General features: G+C 52.0%; 1 protein-coding gene across 2 annotated transcripts in view; it reads left to right on the forward strand.

Moving 5' to 3' along the window:
- The window catches only part of CNTFR (ciliary neurotrophic factor receptor), a 212,414-nt gene that overhangs the window by 42,461 nt on the left and 150,742 nt on the right, over window positions 1-19,211 (forward strand). The window contains exon 2 of one of the 2 annotated variants that reach the window (XM_076361926.1): window positions 11,424-11,528. In XM_076361926.1, the coding sequence (XP_076218041.1) occupies window positions 11,424-11,528 (105 nt within the window). Of the gene's footprint in view, window positions 1-11,423; window positions 11,536-19,211 lie in introns of those variants that run through there. The other variant, XM_076361927.1, reaches the window with a different exon arrangement.

Genomic DNA, 19,211 nt, shown 5'->3' on the forward strand with positions numbered 1-19,211 from the left:
GCACAGCACCATGGTCGCCAAGTCTTCCTTCATTTGCTCATCACTCGTGCTGGATGTAATTCGTTAGGCTTAATTGAGCTGCCTGAGGAGAAGGGCAGTGTGAGAGTGGATGGATGGAGACCTTGGCATCGGCTGCTTGATGGCCAAACCCAGAACTTGTCCTGCTCCAGCAGAGCCCCGACACAAGGCAGGTCTGTCCAGCGTGGCGAATTGCTGTGCTTCCCTATGCAAGAGAGGAACTTCCCATGTGGTTCAAAGTTGGGACAAAGGGGGGCAATACTTCAAGCTTTACTGTCTCTTATTAAGGAATTATTACTCATTATTTATTAATATTACTATTTAATTACTCATTACCTGTTACTTACTAAGAGAGGAGGTAATTCTGCACTGTGTTTCTGAGCTTGCCAAAAGGCAGACCTGAGAAACTTGTGGCAGGAGGGGTTTCTTCAGCTCTAGGATCTCCGCTGACCTGATCTTACCTGTCTGGCGTGGGCTGACTGTTGCATTGCTTCATCTCCTTGTCCTCTGCAAGGTGCAGGAGTCAGCATAGGGCCAAGCAAAATGGGGACTTGGTGCTGTACAAACTTTTAAGTGCTGTTGGGATGTGGTGATAGGGAAACTGTTCATCCCCTCCCAGCAGGGAGATCTTCATTTGAGTGGAACCCTGGGGCTGTCACCCCCAATTGCTGTGTTATAGAAAAAGTCTGGTGGAGGCAATTGCTGGTGCTTGTGGTTGTTGACTTTGGATTTGCACTTGGGTCTGACCATCAGCTGGGAGAGTGTTTGAACCTTTGGTTGTCACAGTGGTTGGAGGCAGGTCAGGGCTGGGAGAAGTGAAGTATTAAGAGATACTGGGATCTCAGATATTGTCAGCCAGATACACCTGGGCTGGCGTGTGCAGCTCAAGCTGGCAGCAGTGTGACTGTGTCCCCAGCAGTTTTCCTGGGGAGCTCAGGCCCCTCATATCGCAGTTGCAATCAGTGAGCCATGGTGTGAGGGGCACAGCTGTGCCTCTGTTTCCCCTGGAGCTAACAGGGCTTAGTATCAATTAGCAGCTTAATTTGTAATTAATAACTTGCTCTCTTTTTTTTTAAATGGCTTGCAGGGGGGACTGACACAAGAGGCTCACACAGCCCGCAGTGTGCTGCCATCAACTGCCTAGGAGCATCCTGAGATTTGGGGGGTGGGTTTGGTCACGGAGGTTGTTGGAAAGCAGGGAAACAGGGGGATGCGATGCAGGCTGTCCTGGAGATGAGCCTGGGGACTCAGAAGCCTAATGCTTTTCTGCCTTTGCATCTAGGAGTGCTGGCTGGGGCAAATCTTGCTTTACTCTGTAGCACTACAATGCAGGGATCCATGCTGGGAGGGTTTGGGCTTGGCTTGGATGTGCCCTGTTGAGAGGGGCGTGCAGAGCAGTCTGGGTGCTCTACTGTCCTCCCATGCCTGCAGTCCTCCTGTGACAGCCAGCCCAGCAGTGCTGGAGGTTGTCCGTGTGTCTGGCAGGCGCTGTGAGGGGCTGGCAGGGCCATTGCTTCCCTTTGCATGTGGGAGCTGGTCCAGCAGCACAGGTTGCTTGGCTGGGTGGTTGCGTGTGTCCCAGAGCTGCAGTCCCGCTTGGGATCTTCCTTTCTGGGGTTGACATATGTCATCTTCCTTGCAGCTCTTGGTGGGTTTCCCTTCCCTTTCCATATTACTTTCCCAGCCACACCAGCTCACGGCAGTGTGTGGGGACTCCAGCCTGCTGAGTGCCTTTTGCACAGGAAGCAAAGGTCCCTTCAGTGAAGAAATTGGGGCTGCCCTGCTGAGAGATGCAGCCCACAGAGATGTGACTGGCCCAGGGCCACCCAGCAGGGATGAACTTGGGCTTCCTCATACCCCATGGCTATCTGCTAGCAATGTTGCTCTCAAAGTAGCCTTCCTCATACCATCCTACAAGGAAGAGCTTGATGTGATGATGGTGATACCTCTTTTTTCCTACTCCCCATTCTGCTCCATCCTTCTCTGGCATGCCCACTCCATGTAAGCGGTCCAGAGGACTCCTGTCCTGTGCATTCCTCCCATCACCTGCATGGTCTGTATCTCTCACTTTTCTCAGCACCACTACTGGTCAGTGTAGGATGGAGAAGAGCTGTAGTTCTTTCTCTTCAGCACTTTTTCCTGAACAACTGGTTGCTGCTTCATTTTCTGAGAACTGCAAAAAAAGTGACTGTGACAGGTACAGGGAGAAAAATGCTTCTGTGCTTCACCTTGCAGAGGAGATGGCACAGAAAACACAAAGTGGGTATGTGCAGCCATGGGAACCAGCAGAGAGCAGTGGCAGGATGCCAGTGCTGGGGGATTCCGTGCATGTCCCAGGTTGGGTGGGACACCAGTGTCTGAGGGACACCCGGTCTTAGGTCGCTCCAGCCTTGTCTTCCCTGTGTGAGTGATGTAGCTGGGTTTGAGTCAGTTTTTTTCCATTTCAAGGCTTCTCAATGCTCAGCTGTTTGAGCCAACTGTTCCCTTAGCATTTGAGGTGCTCTGTGCAGGGAGAGATTTGCATCCGAGTTGCTTGGCATTCGTTTGCCGTCCAGTGGGTCTCATGTCTGGAAAGGTCTGCAGTCAGGGTAGAAGCTGAGTTAATTTGCACTGGAAGGCAGGCATGCTTTGTTTTGCATGTTGGTTTCTTCTTGCAGAAATCCCATTTGAGATATTTGTTCTCTTCTATTATTGAAGCCATGTTAGGGGGCATGACAGCCTCCCTGCAAGGCTGGGAAAAGAGAGAGCTAGCCTGAAAGGTGCAAATTAAACCTGTGCTCTGCTGTAAACAGCTATTGCACTGTTAACATGGACCCTTCTCCCGAGTTTTGATGCTCTTTGCCTGCAATTGAGGAAGAAATGCTCACCAAGACAGTCCTGTGGGAAGCAAAACAGGCTCCAGAGTTCAGTTTGCAGCTAGATTGGATGAAATGCTTCTAAAATTCAGGGAAAACGTGCCAGAGGGTCTTTAACTGTCATTTGAATCTGCTCATGAAATGATCAGACAGGGCACGGCATTTCAGTACAGCTTGCCTAGGAAGAAGGACGCTTGGGAAGAGTGGCTGGGTCCGAGGGTCCCTGGCACTGTGGAGAACACAGAGGGGGGAGCATGGGGAGGTGGCTGCAGCGCTGCGCAAGCTGGAGGTGTTTTGGTCTGGAACTTGATTACCCAAAAACTTTGTTCTTCCTTACCTGGGTGCCAGACTTAGGACCTGTGGGTCATCTATGTCCTCCCACGGTTGCTTCCTTCTGGGGTTGCCCCAGAGCCCGGTGCGAGCTCCTAGCAGTGTGCGGTGTTACTGCTCCTGGCCCCATGCATCCCGGGGAGCTATCACCACCGACAGCCCAGTGACCATGGGTGCCGCGGGAGGGCTCCCGATGGGCTGGGGCAGAGGCACCCCAAAAGCATCTCTGTAGGGAAGGCAGCTCCAGCTGCAAATCCAGAGGAGGTGGAAACCAGGAAAGGCCATAAACCTTGTTGGTTATTAAGCGGTCAGTGACTCGGTGCTCCTCTGTGCTTTGGAATGCTGTTTGCACAGTCCTCAACTCATCCCAGCCTGGGGCTACTGCCAAGGCCCAAAATACTCCTTTTTCATGCCCTGCAGCAACATTGTCATGGCTTTGACAGGTAGAAGGTGATTGCTGCAGACTAACATGAGCTGTCGAGCTTTCCTTCACCTCCCCTTGTATCCTGTCCAGCCAGGTTGGGAGCTGGGAGAGGCACCCATCGGTGGTGCCGGGCTGTGCCGCCTGCAGAGGGGCTGGTGCCGGTGGAGAGCCGGCTGTGGGCTGCGCAGGGTTAAGCAGACATTGACAGAAAACAGGAAGAGAGGACAAAAGCAAGTCTGCTGTAATTATGTAGCATTTATTATTAATACGCTGGAATTGCTGGAAGCAGCCTCTGTAATGTGAATACTGATACAGAGGTTCAGAAGACAATTTAGCTCTCATCTGTCTGTTTATTAGCTCCCTCAGCTCTGGCAGGCAACGAACTAAAGCCTCATTTGCTACTGCCTTGTTGCACCCCCTCCTTCTCCCCCCCAAACTCCTTGCTGTTTCCATAAAGAAACCTGTTCTTTGTTCGTCCTCCCGCCGGGCACCGCAGCGATGCATGGCGTGATCCTGGATAGCAAAACAGGCTTCAATCCTTGACCTGAGCCTGCCTGTTTGCAAGGCAGGGCCCAAGGTGTGACACTGGGCTGTGCAGAGCTGTTGCCTTTCTGAGAGCAGCACAGCCATGGCTGATGCTGGCTTGGAATGTCCCAGCTCCCGGGTGCAGACGTGCTCATCCTCAGGGCAGTGGCTTTATCAAGACCACACCGCGTGGGCTGGCACAGCTTGGGATCCCCAGTTCATAATGGGATTGTGATGAGGGGAGAGGGCAGGGGAGCTACGTGTTGCTTTAGGAAGCTGGCTAGGAAATAATTAAAGGCCACTGGGGTGGAGAGAGCAGGAAGAAATTAAACCAGCTGTCAGGAGGTGCAACAGGTTTCCTTTTTTTTCCATGGCTTGATAGGATCTGTCATTCTAGCTTCTGTCCAAGTTCCTGAGCTTCAGCCTGTTTTTTTTTTTTTTCCTGCATATCCAGAGCATATAGGACATCCATTCCCTTATGTATTATACAGTAGTTTAAAGAGGATTAAGACAATAGCTAATCTAAATGATGAATGTAGTAGATTGCTCAGCCTCTGAGCCACCAGAGTTTTTCTTGCACACAGATTAGTCAGCTCAGTAGCTAAATATTGGGGCAAACAGTATAAATCCATGCAGATAAGCCTCTCTGGCTTGAATAGGATAGAAGGATTTTGAAATGGGCTTCAACGCCGCTCTGCGTCTTGTCACAGCATCTGTGGCCACGTCGCTGACATGACGGATGGGGAAGGAGGCCCAATGGCTGCTGATGCACAGCCCGGGTGGCTGAGGAAGTAAAGCATCCAGTACTTCCAGGTCGATGCCGTTATCGGATATGGATGGTGGCAGGAGAGGGAGGGGCTCAATGCCACTTACCTCCCTGCCACCTGAGCAGGCTGTTTGCTTGTGGAGCCGGGGGAGCCTGACCCAGCCTCAGAGACGGCAGCCTGCAGCAGGATAACATGGGCTGCTGGGGTTTTACTTGGATGAACAGGCTGTGGCTGGTCCCTGTCCTCCCTCCCAGCATCAGCGCCGGGACGGTGCTGGCAGCCCCCAGGGCAGCATGACCCATAGGAGAGAGCTTGTCCTGGCATGGGACTGACAGTGGGTTTTTCTTAAGCTCTGAAGCAGAAGGGTTTAAATCTTTTATTTATATGTCTGGTCGAGTCTGTCAGAGTTGTGTCAAATATTTTTGACAAGCAAAATGCCATTTGCTTCAGCTTAATGAAATTTTTTTTTTTCTCCAGGAACTAAAAGAACTGTAGTTTCAATTGCAAACCCAAAAAGCTCCTGAGGAAAAAAAAAAATAAACCCACAAAACAAAACCAAAAAACCTTCTGATAGTTCTAGAGTTGGCTGTTAGAAGAGACTCTTGGTTGGTGTTTTGGGTCTGTGTAAAATGAGGGTCTGGAGAGCATTCAATCATATGGTATCTCCTTTTATGAAGCTTTCTGGGCATATTATTCTAATGATGTTTAATGGCACTGATTTCTTCATCAACTGAGTGTGTCTTTTCCCAGTCCCATATCATTTTAATTCGTTCCTTGTATGAGAAGTATGAGAGCCGGGACTGGCTTGACTTCGTGCAGACGAAGAGCCATCCTGCCAGGTGTCTCATCCCTCCTGGTGGGGATGCAATCCTCCCAGCATCTGGCTGTCTAAGGCTGAGGGTTGTGTTGAGGCACAGCTTGCATCAGGACCAGGATTTGTTAGAGGACCCGTTCTTGAATTTTCCTTGTTCCTCTTGAAATCATTTGTTTTCTGCCATTTAGCAAGGAGCTGTGTAGACGTCATGGTTTGGCCAATACAGTTTGTGTAGCCAGAGGTCCTGTGGCGAAGTCCTGTCTCCTCCTTCTTCCCTTTCCCTCTTCCCAGGCTGAAAAGTCTTGGTGTACTTGGTTTGCCCTGATGCAGAAGCTGTTTTGTTCCCCTTTCCCTATACCTCTTGCAGTCTCACTAACTCCCTTTCTGAGGCATGAGAACCGGAGCTGTGTGTGTTGTCCAAGTGACAGTTGCATAGTAGACTTGTATGGTGGCAACATGGTCTGGTTTGGGGCAGAGGGGTGCTGGACCCTGTGGCATAGCTCATCTACTCTGGATGACACAGGCACAAACTCTGCTCAGAAATGCAGGGTGGATCTGTGTCTGGATCTTAATCTGGTTTCCTCATTGAGTGAGATCTGGGTTAAAATTCAGCCTGGATCATGTTTGGCTGTGGAGAAGGTCTGGGTGTCACAGTTGGTACTGCACATTGAACCACGCAGCTGGCTAGGTAGTGTGGGGCTGCAACAGACGGGGCTGAGACACAGGATGCTGCAGGCATGGGGAAAAAGGTTAGGGGGGTTGTTTTTGTGGTTTGTTTTTTTTTTTTTTCCCCTCCTGAGATTCAGGTAAGGCTGGCTTGGGGGACAGATCTCCCTTCTCCATAACCTAATGCAGTACTCAGCAAGGGAGACCCTTGCTTGGGTACCAGCTGGGAGAAGGGTAGGGCAGTGGGACAAACCTATGCACACTCAGCACTCATCCTGCAGCTGAAAGGTTTGTCTTGTGCATCCTGAGTCAGGATCAGGCTGTGTCACAGCCCGGTCCCCTGCCTTGCGTTGCATCCCCTGGGAGCTGTCAGGAGGCTGCCTGAGACGTACAGTAACACAGGTCTCAGGGATGCAAACAAGGTCAGATGTCTGCTCAGAAATGAGATTGGTGATGATGCCACTGGTGCTGACAAATGGCCTGTCACTAATCTCTAACTCACAGCAGCGGAGAGGGCAGTGGTGGAAGAAACCCATGAGGTCACTCGCAGCCTCTCTCTCCAGGGAGCTGCACACAGCTTCCACCCTGAACCTTTCTGGATGGGGTGGGTGCCCATCCCCAGGGATGCTGGGTCTCTTCCTACATGCCTACCCTGAGTGTGTTTGTGTGCAGGTGAAGGTGCATGGCATGACTCCAGTCTAGCTCCTAGGCATGGTGCAGACAGCGCGAGACCTGTAGCCCCTGTTGGGGACTGCCTGCACGTGGCATATCTCCAGCTCAGCAGTGGTACAAGCAGGATGAAGGTTGAAACAAAGCTTGTGTTTTCAATGTGTTGCAATACCATTGCAATACACGAGGTGCTGTACTGCTTGGAGGTGCTGCAGGGAGCTGGGGTAGACTAGACCTGGGATGCTCCAGCCCTGGCTGTGCTCCCCAGTGCTGGGGCGTTGCCTGGGGCCAGCTCTGCTGGGTATTCAACCCTCTTGCAGAGCAGCCTTCACCTCCTCTTGCTTTTTGAGTCTCTTTCCATGCCTTTTATAGAAAGGACGTCTTTCCTCAGTTGCAAAAGACCACTTGGAGGTTATAGCCAAAACAGCCAGGACCTCCCATGGTACTGGATGCTGGTGGAGATGCTGCACTCACTCAGCCATGCTGGCAAGCTGCACAGGGCTGAGCTGCGTTTCGGGGCTGCTGTTGATGCTACAAGTACAACCTTTGCGTATGTGTGGGGAACAGGTGACTTCCTCCTCTGAATTATTTGGGTTTTTTTAATCTCTTTCAGGAGGAAAGGAGACAGTTATTCCACCTCTGACTCCCTCCAGACGCTTAAGCCTGTCGGCTGGTGCTGGGGAGTTGATGGGCAGCAGGAGATGGGGGCACGTGGGATGGGGTTTCTTTGCCTGGAAGGGCGGAGAAGAAGGGTGTGCTGATGGGCATGAGGAGGTGCTGGTTTCAGGAGTGCGAGGGCTGCCGCCAGCCCAGGCTGCTGCAGCCATGGCACAGCCCAAGCTGTGCCTCCAGGATCTTCCCCCTCCGCCTTTGCTGAGCTACGATTTCATTTTTCACTTTTCTTCCATCCCCTCTTAACTGGAAGAAGTCCTAAATAAAGTTGCTGTCACTTTTATTTATGGGCACACGGGAAGAGATGGACAAAAAGCCTGTGTGCTCCTGACAGCTACAAAGCAGCTGGCTGTTTTTCTTTGCTCATGTTGGCAAAGCGATCGATCTAGGCGCAGGCAGGCACCCTCCTCAAGTGTGTGGGGCTCCCGTGTCCCCCTGCCTGGGGGCTTGGGGAAGATGGATGGAGGGGGGCTCTGCATCCTGGCTCCTGGCCATGGGACTGTTGCAGGGCCAGGCTTCTCTGAGAACACCTGTCCTAAAATCCTGGACCCCCGAAAATACAGATGCGTGAACTCGCTTGCCTTAAAAATCCATCACAGGCTTCTTGTCTCCATCTTGATTGGTTCCAGTGAGGTCAACTTTTTTTAATAACTTCTGGACTTAGGCAGGGAAAACTATTTCCTTCAGGAAATAATATAATTAAGGTTGCCTGACACTTCTGATTATAAGCCCCTGTCTTCAGTTGCTTGAAAGTATGCCAGCCTTTAACCATTTGGACTGAAACTTCACATGTCTCTGCCTCCGGCTGAATTTTTTTGGAAAATTTTAGCAAAGAGGGTTTTAAGCTGCTCTCAGAACGCAGTTTGGGGGAGAAAAAGACATTAGTTTATCCACAGCTTAAAAAAAAGAAAAAAAAAAACACCAGGAAAAATTCTTGCAGTTGTTGCGCTGAAGAAACTCTAGTACCTTTGTGCTGTGAGACTGGGTCTGATAGTTATGGGGAAGGCTTTCAGCCAGGTGTTAGGGATCTGCTTGTTGCTGACGCCATGAAAATCCACCTTCTCCGCGCCAAGTTGTGAGCCTCCGAAAAATGCTGCTGTGTGGGTGTATTATATATAGCATGTGCAGGGAGGTAGCGGCCGCTCTGCTCCCACAGCAGGAACTGTGCTGCTTTGAGCACATGTGAGTGCAAAACCTATGCTCCAGCTCTTGCACGGGATGCCTTGCTGCTGGGAAACCGTGGGCCCCTTCTGTTGGTACAAGTAAAACTCATCGATCCCTGATCGATGTAGCCCTGGCTTGTGCTGGGGAGAAAGATCTTTTGGCAAGTGCTGTGTGTTTGGCTTTTTTTTTTTTTTTTTGCAATAAGTGGTTCAGTTATCCCTTAGCCCTTGCTGTAGCATGCAGATGCATCATGTGGGACATGCAGCATGCAGTGGGTGCTGGGTTTCCTTCAGGGTTTTGCAGGGACCAGTTTAAACAGTTAGTGCTTTTGCATTGCGATGATTGCAAGTCCTTCCTAACTCAGCTTGTTGCTACAGGAATGGCCAAAACGAGTATTTATGGGGGACAGCCCAGCCAGGCCCTATAAAGCAGGTGTCACATTGATGAAGTGTCCTGACTGTGGCATTGCTGGGACTTGAGAGTCCTGAGTGATGCGGGGTGAGCTCAGGACTGGTGCAATCCCTCCTGCAGGGACCTGCCCCAGGACTCGTCCCTGCTCTGTGGCTGGTGATATTTGCTCCTTATATGAGCCTGCCTGAGCTGTGGTCAAGGCTGTCCCCTGTTTTTGGGGCAGTCTAGCTCACAGATCTTCCTGCTAGCTCAGCAGTAGCTCATGCCCTGAGCCAGGTCCTTCAGCTGGCAACCTGCTTGGGGCATGCTGATCTCCTTCAAAACCCAGTTTGACCTCTATTTGGGGTTCTTAAAAAGCAAATCCGTGCTTCTGACTTCCATGGGAAAAGTTGGGCTGCTGGGCCTGTGGCAGGGATGGCTTGTCCCATCAGGACGGGGCACAGAGGTAGCAGGGGGTGTCAGTCCTTTCCACATGAGCAGGTTCCAGGGATATCTCTCAGCCAAGGCACTGGGATTTTGCACTTTGTACCCAGCATAACGTGCTGTCCCTGCAAGGGCCGTGTCCTTACGGCTCGGGCAGAGGACACTGCAAAAACCTGCCCGAGAGTTCTCGGTACTAAACCCATCTCTCTTGTCCTATCCCTGCCAAGCTGGAGTGACAGCCCAGGTGGGTCCCTGCCAGGTAGTGACGAACGAGCCTTGTCACTTGCTGTAGCCTGGTCTCCTCTGTTCCGCTTCATCTGCAGGTAGAAAAAAAATTAAAAAGTTGGCATTGGCATTGCAGAGCAAGGGGAGGCTTGGTGGGGAGGAGCCCTTTCCTCTCCTTGCCAGTCACTTGTGAGCTCGGGGGTGCCTGGCGGAGTGGGTTTTGAGTGATGGGGTGTTGCAGGTGTTGGGCTCAGGGCAGCTGGAGTTAAATTTCTCAGTGGCTGACACCTGACAAGCGTGATAAATTGCGGCACACCATGCGCTGCTGGCATGACAAAACGGTCCACTTCCCTCCTTTTAAGCTCTGGGAAAACTTTTTAATTATTTCCCAGTGCTTTGCAAATAAGGGTTTCTCTATCAGGCACCCAGCAAGGTTTGGGGGGATTTATTTATTTAGGTTTTGTAGGCAAGTGGGGGGTGGATCGGGGTTGTAGTTTGGGTTTCTGTAGCATCCTCCCACTGACTCGCCCAGGCTTTGGATGGGATCCCAGGGAGGGCTCTGGCAAAGCTCGTCAGCTCAGGGTTGGGTGCTAATTAAAGCACGTGGTGTTCCAGGCTTGGAGTCACTGTCGCCCTTGGGAAAGCATCTCCACAGGAGCGGCTCCCAGACTTTCCTCTTGCCAGTGGAGTTTGGCTCCTATTTTTCATTTTTAATAATGCAGAACCATAAGACTTTTTTTTATCTCCTCAAAGCATTTAAAAAGGAGGGGGGGAACAACACAAGCTCAGCCACAAGAGCTAGATAATGAGCGCGGATCTCGACTGATAATTTGTTTGTCTAACATGAAAAGCATATTTGCTGCTATAACTGAAGGCACCGCTGGTTACAGTAATGCCTCAGACTCCATCTCAGTAGGCCGCATGTCAGATGTAGCACAGAAAGTCTCTCTCCCACTTCCAGTCCTCGGTGTCCGTGCTGCAAAGCCGTACGTGCGTGCTTTCCTCTTCACACTCCCGGGTTCAGACAGATTGGCCTCTCCCTGCACGGTTTAACACGTGTGTGAGGCTTTGCAGGATTAGGGCTTAGGCAGCACAAGACCTCATGGGCAAATGCCTTGGTGCTGGGCTGACGTTTTTAGTGCTGTTATGCTGTTTTGACTGGGGAGCGTTGCTGTCTGTCTTTAAAGAAGATCAGAGATGCCCCAAGCTGCAGTATTTTTTTCCCCTCTCCCCTTTCATGTCTCTATATCGAAATAATTAAGTAAATGCGTGCTTTGGGGCTGGACTGTGATGCTCATGTGGGAGGGCTCTTCATCTAAATGAGCTTCATGTTTACATCGGTTACCCTCAGCCGTCAGGGCTGGTAAACAGATGCCCCCCCTCTGCTGTTTTCTAAACCCGAAGGGACAGCAGAGCTCCACCTGGTAACCTGACAGGTTGTCTTTTCTGTTTTGTTGAAGAAAATCCCAGATCTGAGCGGCGAGGGTTGGTCAAGCAGCCAGAAGAATCCCCTGGACGTTGATGAGAAATTGGGGACACCCCAAGGACTCTGGACTGGTGGAGAGGTAAGAGGTGGGTTAAAACACTTGCTCACCCGGTTTGTCCTCGGTTGGTGCGCTCTGGGCCACCTGGCTGTGGTGGGGCTGCAGGCCATATGTCTTTTGGCTAGGATGGTATTTATTAGTGTGAAAAAGGCTGCTCCTGGTTCTGGCGTGTGAGCAGCCCCATGGCTGCTGTGCAAAGGGGGCAGATGCTGACAGTGGTTATTTAGATTGTAGAGGGCCAGGTTTGGATGAACAGCTTGGAAAGTGCACATGTCATGGTGTGGTGGGCTGACCCTGGCTGGATGCTGGGTGCCAAAGCTGCTCTATCATTCCCCCTCCTCAGCTGGACGGGGGAGAGAAAATACAATGAAAGGCTCATGGGTTGAGATAAGGACAGGAAGAGATCACTCACCAATTACCATCATGGGCAAAACAGACTCGACTTGAGGAAAAAAAAAATAATTTGATTTATTACCAATCAAATCAGAGTAGGATAATGAGAAATAAAACCAAATCTTAAAAACACCTTCCCCCCACCCCTCCCTTCTTCCTGGGCTTAACTTTATTCCCCATTTTTCTCTACCTCCTCCTGCCCAGCGGCGCAAGGGGACGGGGAATGGGGGTTGTGGTCAGTTCATCATGCGTTGTCTGTGCCACTCCTTCCCCCTCAGGGGGAGGACTCCTCACACTCTTCCCCTGCTCCAGCGTGGGGTCCCTCCCACGGGAGACAGTCCTCCATGAACTTCTCCGACATGGGTCCTTCCCACGGGCTGTAGTTCTTCACAAACAGCTCCAGCGTGGGTCCCTTCCACGGGGTGCAGTCCTTCAGGAACAGACTGCTCCAGCGTGGGTCCCCTGTGGGGTCACAAGTCCTGCCAGCAAACCTGCTCCAGCGTGGGCTCCTCTCTCCACGGGTCCACAGCTCCTGCCAGGAGCCTGCTCCAGCGTGGGCTTCCCACGGGGTCCCAGCCTCCTTTGGGCATCCACCTGCTCTGGCGCTGGGTCCTTCATGGGCTGCGGATGGATGTCTGCTCCACCGTGGACCTCCATGGGCTGCAGGGGGACAGCCTGCCTCACCATGGTCTGCACCACGGGCTGCAGGGGAATCTGTTCCAGGGCCTGGCGCACCTCCTCCCCCTCCTTCTTCACTGCCCTTGGTGTCTGCAGAGTTGTTCCTCTCACATATCCTCACTCCTCTCTCCAGCTGCAACTGCTGTTGCGTGACAACTTTTTTCCCCCTTCTTAAATATGTTACCACAGAGGCACTACCACCGTCACTGACGGGCTCAGCCTTGGCCAGCGGCAGGTCCGTCTTGGAGCTGCCTGGCATTGGCTCCATTGGACATAGGGGAAGCTTCTAGCAGCTTCTCACAGAAGCCACCTCTGTAGTCCCCCTGCTATCAAAACCTTGCCATGCAAACCCAATACACATGGACTGCACGTGGGAGGCTTCTCCATAGAGAGCCATCCTGCTTGAAAGCCCTTAGGACAGCTCGGACATGCATGATCTAACTGGGGTATTAGAGGTCCTGTGGTGGCTGAACTACTCTGGAGCAGATAAGTGTCACCCAGCCCTGCTTTGTGGTGAGAGGTGAGGTGCCACCTCTCACAGACAAGCACAACTTCAAGCTCTCAGGCCTGCTCGATGTTCCTTCTGCTTTCCTGCACTGGAGGCTGCAGCATCACGGGTGTGATGAACTTCCCTGGGCTCTGCTCTGCTGAAGGGGGCTGTATCCCCTTAGGAGATCACCACCATCACCAGCCATGGTCAAGCAGTTGCCTCACCTCTGAGAGCTGTTGCATATGTGCTTTGTATGGGGCTGTGGTAACACAGTGTTGCTTGAGAAGAGGTTTGGGGTCATCTTCTCCAAGCCGTGGGGACCCTGATGGAGCAGGGAAGGGGCCCGTGGATGGGGCTGCCCCATTTGGGGACACAGACCCTGCAGAACCATGCTGGGGAAGCCAGTGCTTGCTGGCATTGTGCTTGAGAAATAAAAATGATGAATTAAAATTTAACAAGTCTCTAAATGCCAGGCAAGGACATCTTAAGTGGGAATTGTCACCGTTTGATTAGCGCAGCCTCCCACTTAGCTAAAACTGCATGGCTTTAATTACATTGATCTTGGAAAAACAATAGCTTACACCAAAGAGGAGAAACTGTTGGCCAAAATAGCATGAAGTGGCATGAATTTTCCCTGTGCAGCTCCCCTGCCCTTTCTCCCTGCATTGTGCTTCCCAGGGGTGTTTTGCAGCCCCTTTCACCCTGGGCTGGCAAAGTCCTGTATCCTCCGAGCCACAGGCAAGGACAGAAATGCTCCCTGTGTGCAAGGCTGAATGCGGGCTCGAGTTAAAAGCTCAAGGTTAAGGGACTGCAGGGGTGGGCAGCACGTGATGGAGCCGCAGTGGGAAGCAGGCTGGGGTCTGGGCATGCAGGGATGCTCTGCAGCAGCAAAACCCTGCCCTTGGCACTGCCCGGTGGTGGCATCCGTGGGTTGGCGTGGGATAAGGACCCTTTTCCTCCCCATCCTTGGTGTGAACTGGCCCACCCACGGACTCCTCACAGCTCTGCAAATAGAGCAGCTCAAGGAGGGTACATCACTAATAATACCAATTACTGTTACATGCTGGCTACAAGGTACACTAGCAGTAATGGGATCCAGGGGGATGAAATGAAAGCGATATAATATGGTGAGATAAATTAGCGTTGTAAAATTAGCCATGGGTCTAGTCAGGGATCTGACAAATGTGTCGCAGCATCGGTACAAGCTCTGAGTGCTGCTGAATTGGATTTAGTGGCCCAGAGCAAAGCAGATGGGAGCAAGGGAAAAAAAAGAGTTTATGAGGGGTCTCCGTACACACATGCTAACGGTTAAAGCTGCTTGTTTCTTCCTTGGCTTTGCTGAATGATACGTCCCCTGGTGCCCACTCGTACGCGGCAGCGAAGGAATAAAAAGCCCAGCCCATTGATGTGCTGTTGGAGTAGCTTGAGCCTGGCAGAGAGATGGGAAGGGGGTTGTAGAAGCATCAGCAGGCCGGTACTCCTGCCAGCCTTGGTGCTTCAGCTGCTGGTCCCTGCCCTGCATCACGGCTGTGGGCTTTCTCGCCCAGGTTTGCTCCCAAAGGGAGCATCGATGGGGTTTGGGTGGGATGTGTGGCAGGCGTTTGCACATATTTTAGCCTTGTAGGGATGGTAGAAAGCCGGTTTCTGCTTCCTATGTTACAGCCTGACCTCGTTTTCCCATGCTCGGCTGGGCTTTGGGGCAGAAGGATGGATGGAGCCACACATCCTGCAGCACAGGGCCTTTGCCTGTTCACCAAGGGTGTGCAGCCAACTCTTTCCAGTCCAGATACACACACATTATCCTTCCCCCTCTGAGGCAGAGGGTGGGAGCCAGGAGATGTTTTTTGTGCCTCGTGGAGACTGGGAAATGGATGTGGCCTGTTCCAGTGGGATCCGCTTCCTGGTGGCTCATTAGGACAGGCTCTGGAGGGACGTGAACGGTCCTGCCTGTGAGCGATGGATGGCCGGTGAGAGCCTCTTACGGATTTGTAAATGCAGGCTAATTGCATGTTTAATGGCTGACGGATCACACAGGATTTAGGGAGGGGCAGGCATGATTTAGATCTGGTTTGATAAGGTATGTCATGGGGCTCACTTAATAGTAATAAATAAAAAAGGGGGAGAAAAATTCTGAATATGCTTTGTAGTGCTCTGCAGTGGAGCTGGGGGGGACAGAGGGCTTGCAAGGGGGTCTGTGCAAGGCCTCTCCAAGTCATGCCACGATGGTGCAAGAGGTATGGTGGGTACATGGCAGACATGTCTGCAGGAGGGAACCGGCTTGTCACATCCCTGGGGATGAGATTGCAGAGGGCAGGCTGCTGCCCTGTGTGGTTCTGCAGCAGCACCAGGTTGAGCAACAAGTCCCAGGGGATCGTCTCGGCACTGCCTGGAGCATCCCAAGAGACTTGAGTGAACTTGTGTGCTGAGCCCATGTGGATGGAGGCCTGAGGAGACGAGCTCCAGGTTGTGGGACGTCAGCCTGGCCACTGCCAGCAGTCCCTGTGTCCTCTTGCTGTAAGCAAGGCACGAGGTGCGGTGGTGACCCTTTTAGGGTATCTCAGACCCCAAGCAGCCCCAGGGCTAAGTTGTCCTGGCAAAACCAACGGGGTGGTGAACTGCAGCAGTGGAGGAAGCCCCTTCCTTCAACTTTGCTGCCGGAGAAGTAGTGATGTGGGACCGTGGCAGGGAGCAGCAGGACAATGAGCCCGTGGCTGGAGTGCTAGTAGCAGCATAAATAGAAATACAACTTCTCAGGTTCTTGTGCAGCAACGATATATCTTGTTTCTATTGACTTACTTAAACCTCTAAAATACTTTGTAGATTGATCTACAAATCTGCAAAAAGCACCTGTTTTTTTTAAAGTCTAAAGCAATTTTCTGCCTGCTCCTTGTGGTTGGCTCTGAACAGACACATGTTCTCTTGTCCTATTTGAGGCTGGCATGCTGCCACAGTGGTAGGAAGTTTAGTAATACTTGAGCTGGATCGATTCAAGCCCATTATCTGTGCTGCCTGGGACTCAGCGGTGAAGGGGAAAAAAATACTCTCCCTGAACGCATTAAAGCCCTGCGATAAGGACACATGGTTGAGCTCTATTTATAGATGGACAGATGTCTTGCCAAAGCTCTGCTGCTGTCACCTGGTTATGCAGTTTTTGAGTGTTTAGCAGTGTTTGGGTCTGAAGGAATCTGTTCTACCTTCTGGCGTAGGTGTGTCCCCTCCAGGCACAACCCACGGTGGTACTGCTGCTAGGTGGGCTTTGTCCTTCCTCCAAGCAGGGACCTGCTTTTTAGATGGGAAGAATGAAGCGGCTGAGAGGTCTTGCAGGTGCTTGTGGAGTCGGTGACCAAGATAAGGTCTGACCAGCAATCTCGCATCTTCTTCTTGCATCTTCATAGACCCACAGGGACCTCAGAGGTCTCCAGAGCAGAACTACCACCATTGCTATGTCAGATCAGTGTGGCTGTTCAGCTGAGTGTTCACGGCTTAAGTGTGGACATCCCCCATCACTTGGGGTACCCGGCCCTCAGCTGTGCCGCCTCCAAGCAAAGAAGTTTTTCCTACTCTTCACCCTAAACCTCCCAAGCAGCCACATGTGGCCACTGCCATGTTGCATCTCATGTGTTTTCCTCCTTCATCAAATGCTATCAAGGACATTTGAATCAGTACCAGCCATGCAAACTGCATGTTTGGAGTGGTTCCTCAGGCCGAGTTAGCACAGGTCTTGCAGCGTGTGTGCGCATACATCTTCAGTGAGTGTATGGTTTTTGAGGGGACGGTGGAAAGGGTGGGGTGAAATGGGTTACCAACTCCAGGTTCAGTTCCTGGTGTGAAGGAGTGCCTGTGCTCATATGGCAGAGTTGCTCTTCATTTTCTTCCATACATTGCTCTGTCACAGTAGTCATGAAACTGGGAATGGGAGAAGGGTAAAGGCTTAATTCTGCCTCGTTTTGAGTGTTGTTGTTAAAGGTGCTGTGCTGGTTTTCCCTTGGTTATGACCCTAGGAAGCAGTGGCCTGATGTGACATTGCAGCCACAGTTTTTCACAACAGACTTGCAAAACCATCCAGTTTGGAAGGGACCTTGGAGGTCTCCAGTCCAGCAGAGGCTCTGCACTGAGCGGGAGACTGAGATTGGACATAGCTGCTCAGGGCTTTATCCAGCCTGCTCCCGAAAGCCCCTGTGTATGGAAAGAACATAGGCTGTTTGGGCCACTGTTCCAGTGCTGGTGGGCTCTAGAGGGGGGAAAAGTTTCTCCTTGCATCCAGTGGGAACCTTTTATTTCAGCTACTGCCCACTGTCACTCAGCTTCTTGTTATGTGTTGCTGCGAAGAGCCTGGCTCAGTCTTCTCAACAACTCCCCTAGCCATCTCAGTGGCCCCTGCTGAATTTGCTCCAGTTAATCAACATGTGCCTTGTTTTGGGAGCCCCAAGACTAGGAGCAATGTCTTGATGTGGTCCAAGTGCTGTGTGAGCTGCTGGCTGTGCCGCAGCTCCTGCAGCCCAGCGTGCTGTTGGCTCCCTTTGCTGCCAGGGCAGGCAGATGGCTCATGCGGGGCTTGCTGCCTGCCAGGACCCACGCTGGCATGGGGTGGGTGTCCCTATGCCCAAGCCCTGCACCACACCATGACAGCAAGCTGGAGACTTCACAATAAGTGGAGTTTTTTCAGGCATTGGTGGATTGTGACTGCAGGAGGGAAGGAGTTGTCCATGGGCAGGTTTGGGGACCAAGATCTGACTTTTTTTTGCTTTTTTAATGCATCCTCTTGATCAGGTGCAAGATAGTTGCATGATGGCTTCTGGCTGTGTGCCATTCCCATGCTTGGGAGAAGGGAGATTTCTCCTCCCCAAGGCGTTCATAATGTGTTTGTCTGCACAGCTTCTGCAGAGCACTCCGAGCATCCCTTGCTCTCTGCTTCATTTTAGTCTGTCTCCAGGGTGCTGCTTAGCTTCGCTCATATATTCCTCTGATGAGTGGGCAAGACAGGAAGCAAATACCTCTGTTACAAAACCACATATGGGCTTTCAACGGGTGATGACACTTCCCCAAGCTATCTGTCTAGTGAACGCACTTTGCCCCGCTTGTTTATATTCACAGGAGTGTTACTTAGCTGCTCAGGTGGGCCATAGATGTAAAGAAAGATGTCAGCGTCAGGCGAAGACTTTAATGCAAGGCTTCCTGCTGTTCTGTGTGACGGGTGGTGGATGAGACCCCAACGCGCCGAGGACCGTGGGTGTGGGAGAGGGACTGTCTGCTGGGTCTGCCACAGGAGCCGTGGTTCAGGAGAGAGGCAGCGTAGTGCTGGAGGTGACTTTTTACAGCTGGCCCAGGATGCTGAGCTGCAGCATGACTGAGATGATCATTCAGTAAATGAGGGCTTGATGGAGGCAAGACGTGTTTTCCAATTAGAAGAAAAACCATCAGCAAGAGGGACTGTACTCCCTCTGAAACCATTACAGGTGGTGTCATGGCTGCTGCAGGTCTCGCAGCTCCTGGAGGACCATGGTGGTGGATGCCCAATGCTCTGCGCAGTAGAGCTGGGGATTGTGGGGCCACAAACGTGGGGTGTGTTTGCCTGGGGTGGGAGCTGCCCCACTGAGTCCTGGCTCTGAGCCATGGGGAACCGTTGTCGGCCTAGAGGTGGGCATATGGCTGTGTAAAGTGGGGACCCACTGCATCAGATGGAGGGAGGGGGGGAAGTGCAGACCTGCCTCCTCATGGTTCCCCTTAATGCCCAAGGGGAGCAGGTGCTGGTGGGGATTCACTGGAGGAGCTGTCCAGCTGCAGTGGAGATGGGCAGGATCCCACATCTGGGTGGGAAGAGGAGCAAGGGGCTCAGCTGCACACACCTGGATCCTTTCCATGGCGCTCCCAGGGTCATGTTTGCTCAGCACCAGTGAGGCTGTTCACAGGGGAGGGAGACTGCAGTGCTGATGGCACCCCTTAGCAATGTCTATTGTATTATTTTTCCCTTTAGGATTACTCTTTTTAAGCTCTGGATGGCTCTAGGAAGCCTCCACTGAGGCCCCATGTCTCCAGGGCAATTTACAGCACACAACAGCCCCTCAGCATTCGTTACAGTCCCTAATGAGGAGGGCTCAGTGCTACCCTTCAGTAACGTTGCGTATTACTGGCTCTTTTTTCTT

The sequence above is a fragment of the Aptenodytes patagonicus genome, chromosome Z, assembly GCF_965638725.1.
Source record: "Aptenodytes patagonicus chromosome Z, bAptPat1.pri.cur, whole genome shotgun sequence".
In the NCBI taxonomy this organism is placed as follows: Eukaryota; Metazoa; Chordata; class Aves; order Sphenisciformes; family Spheniscidae; genus Aptenodytes; species Aptenodytes patagonicus.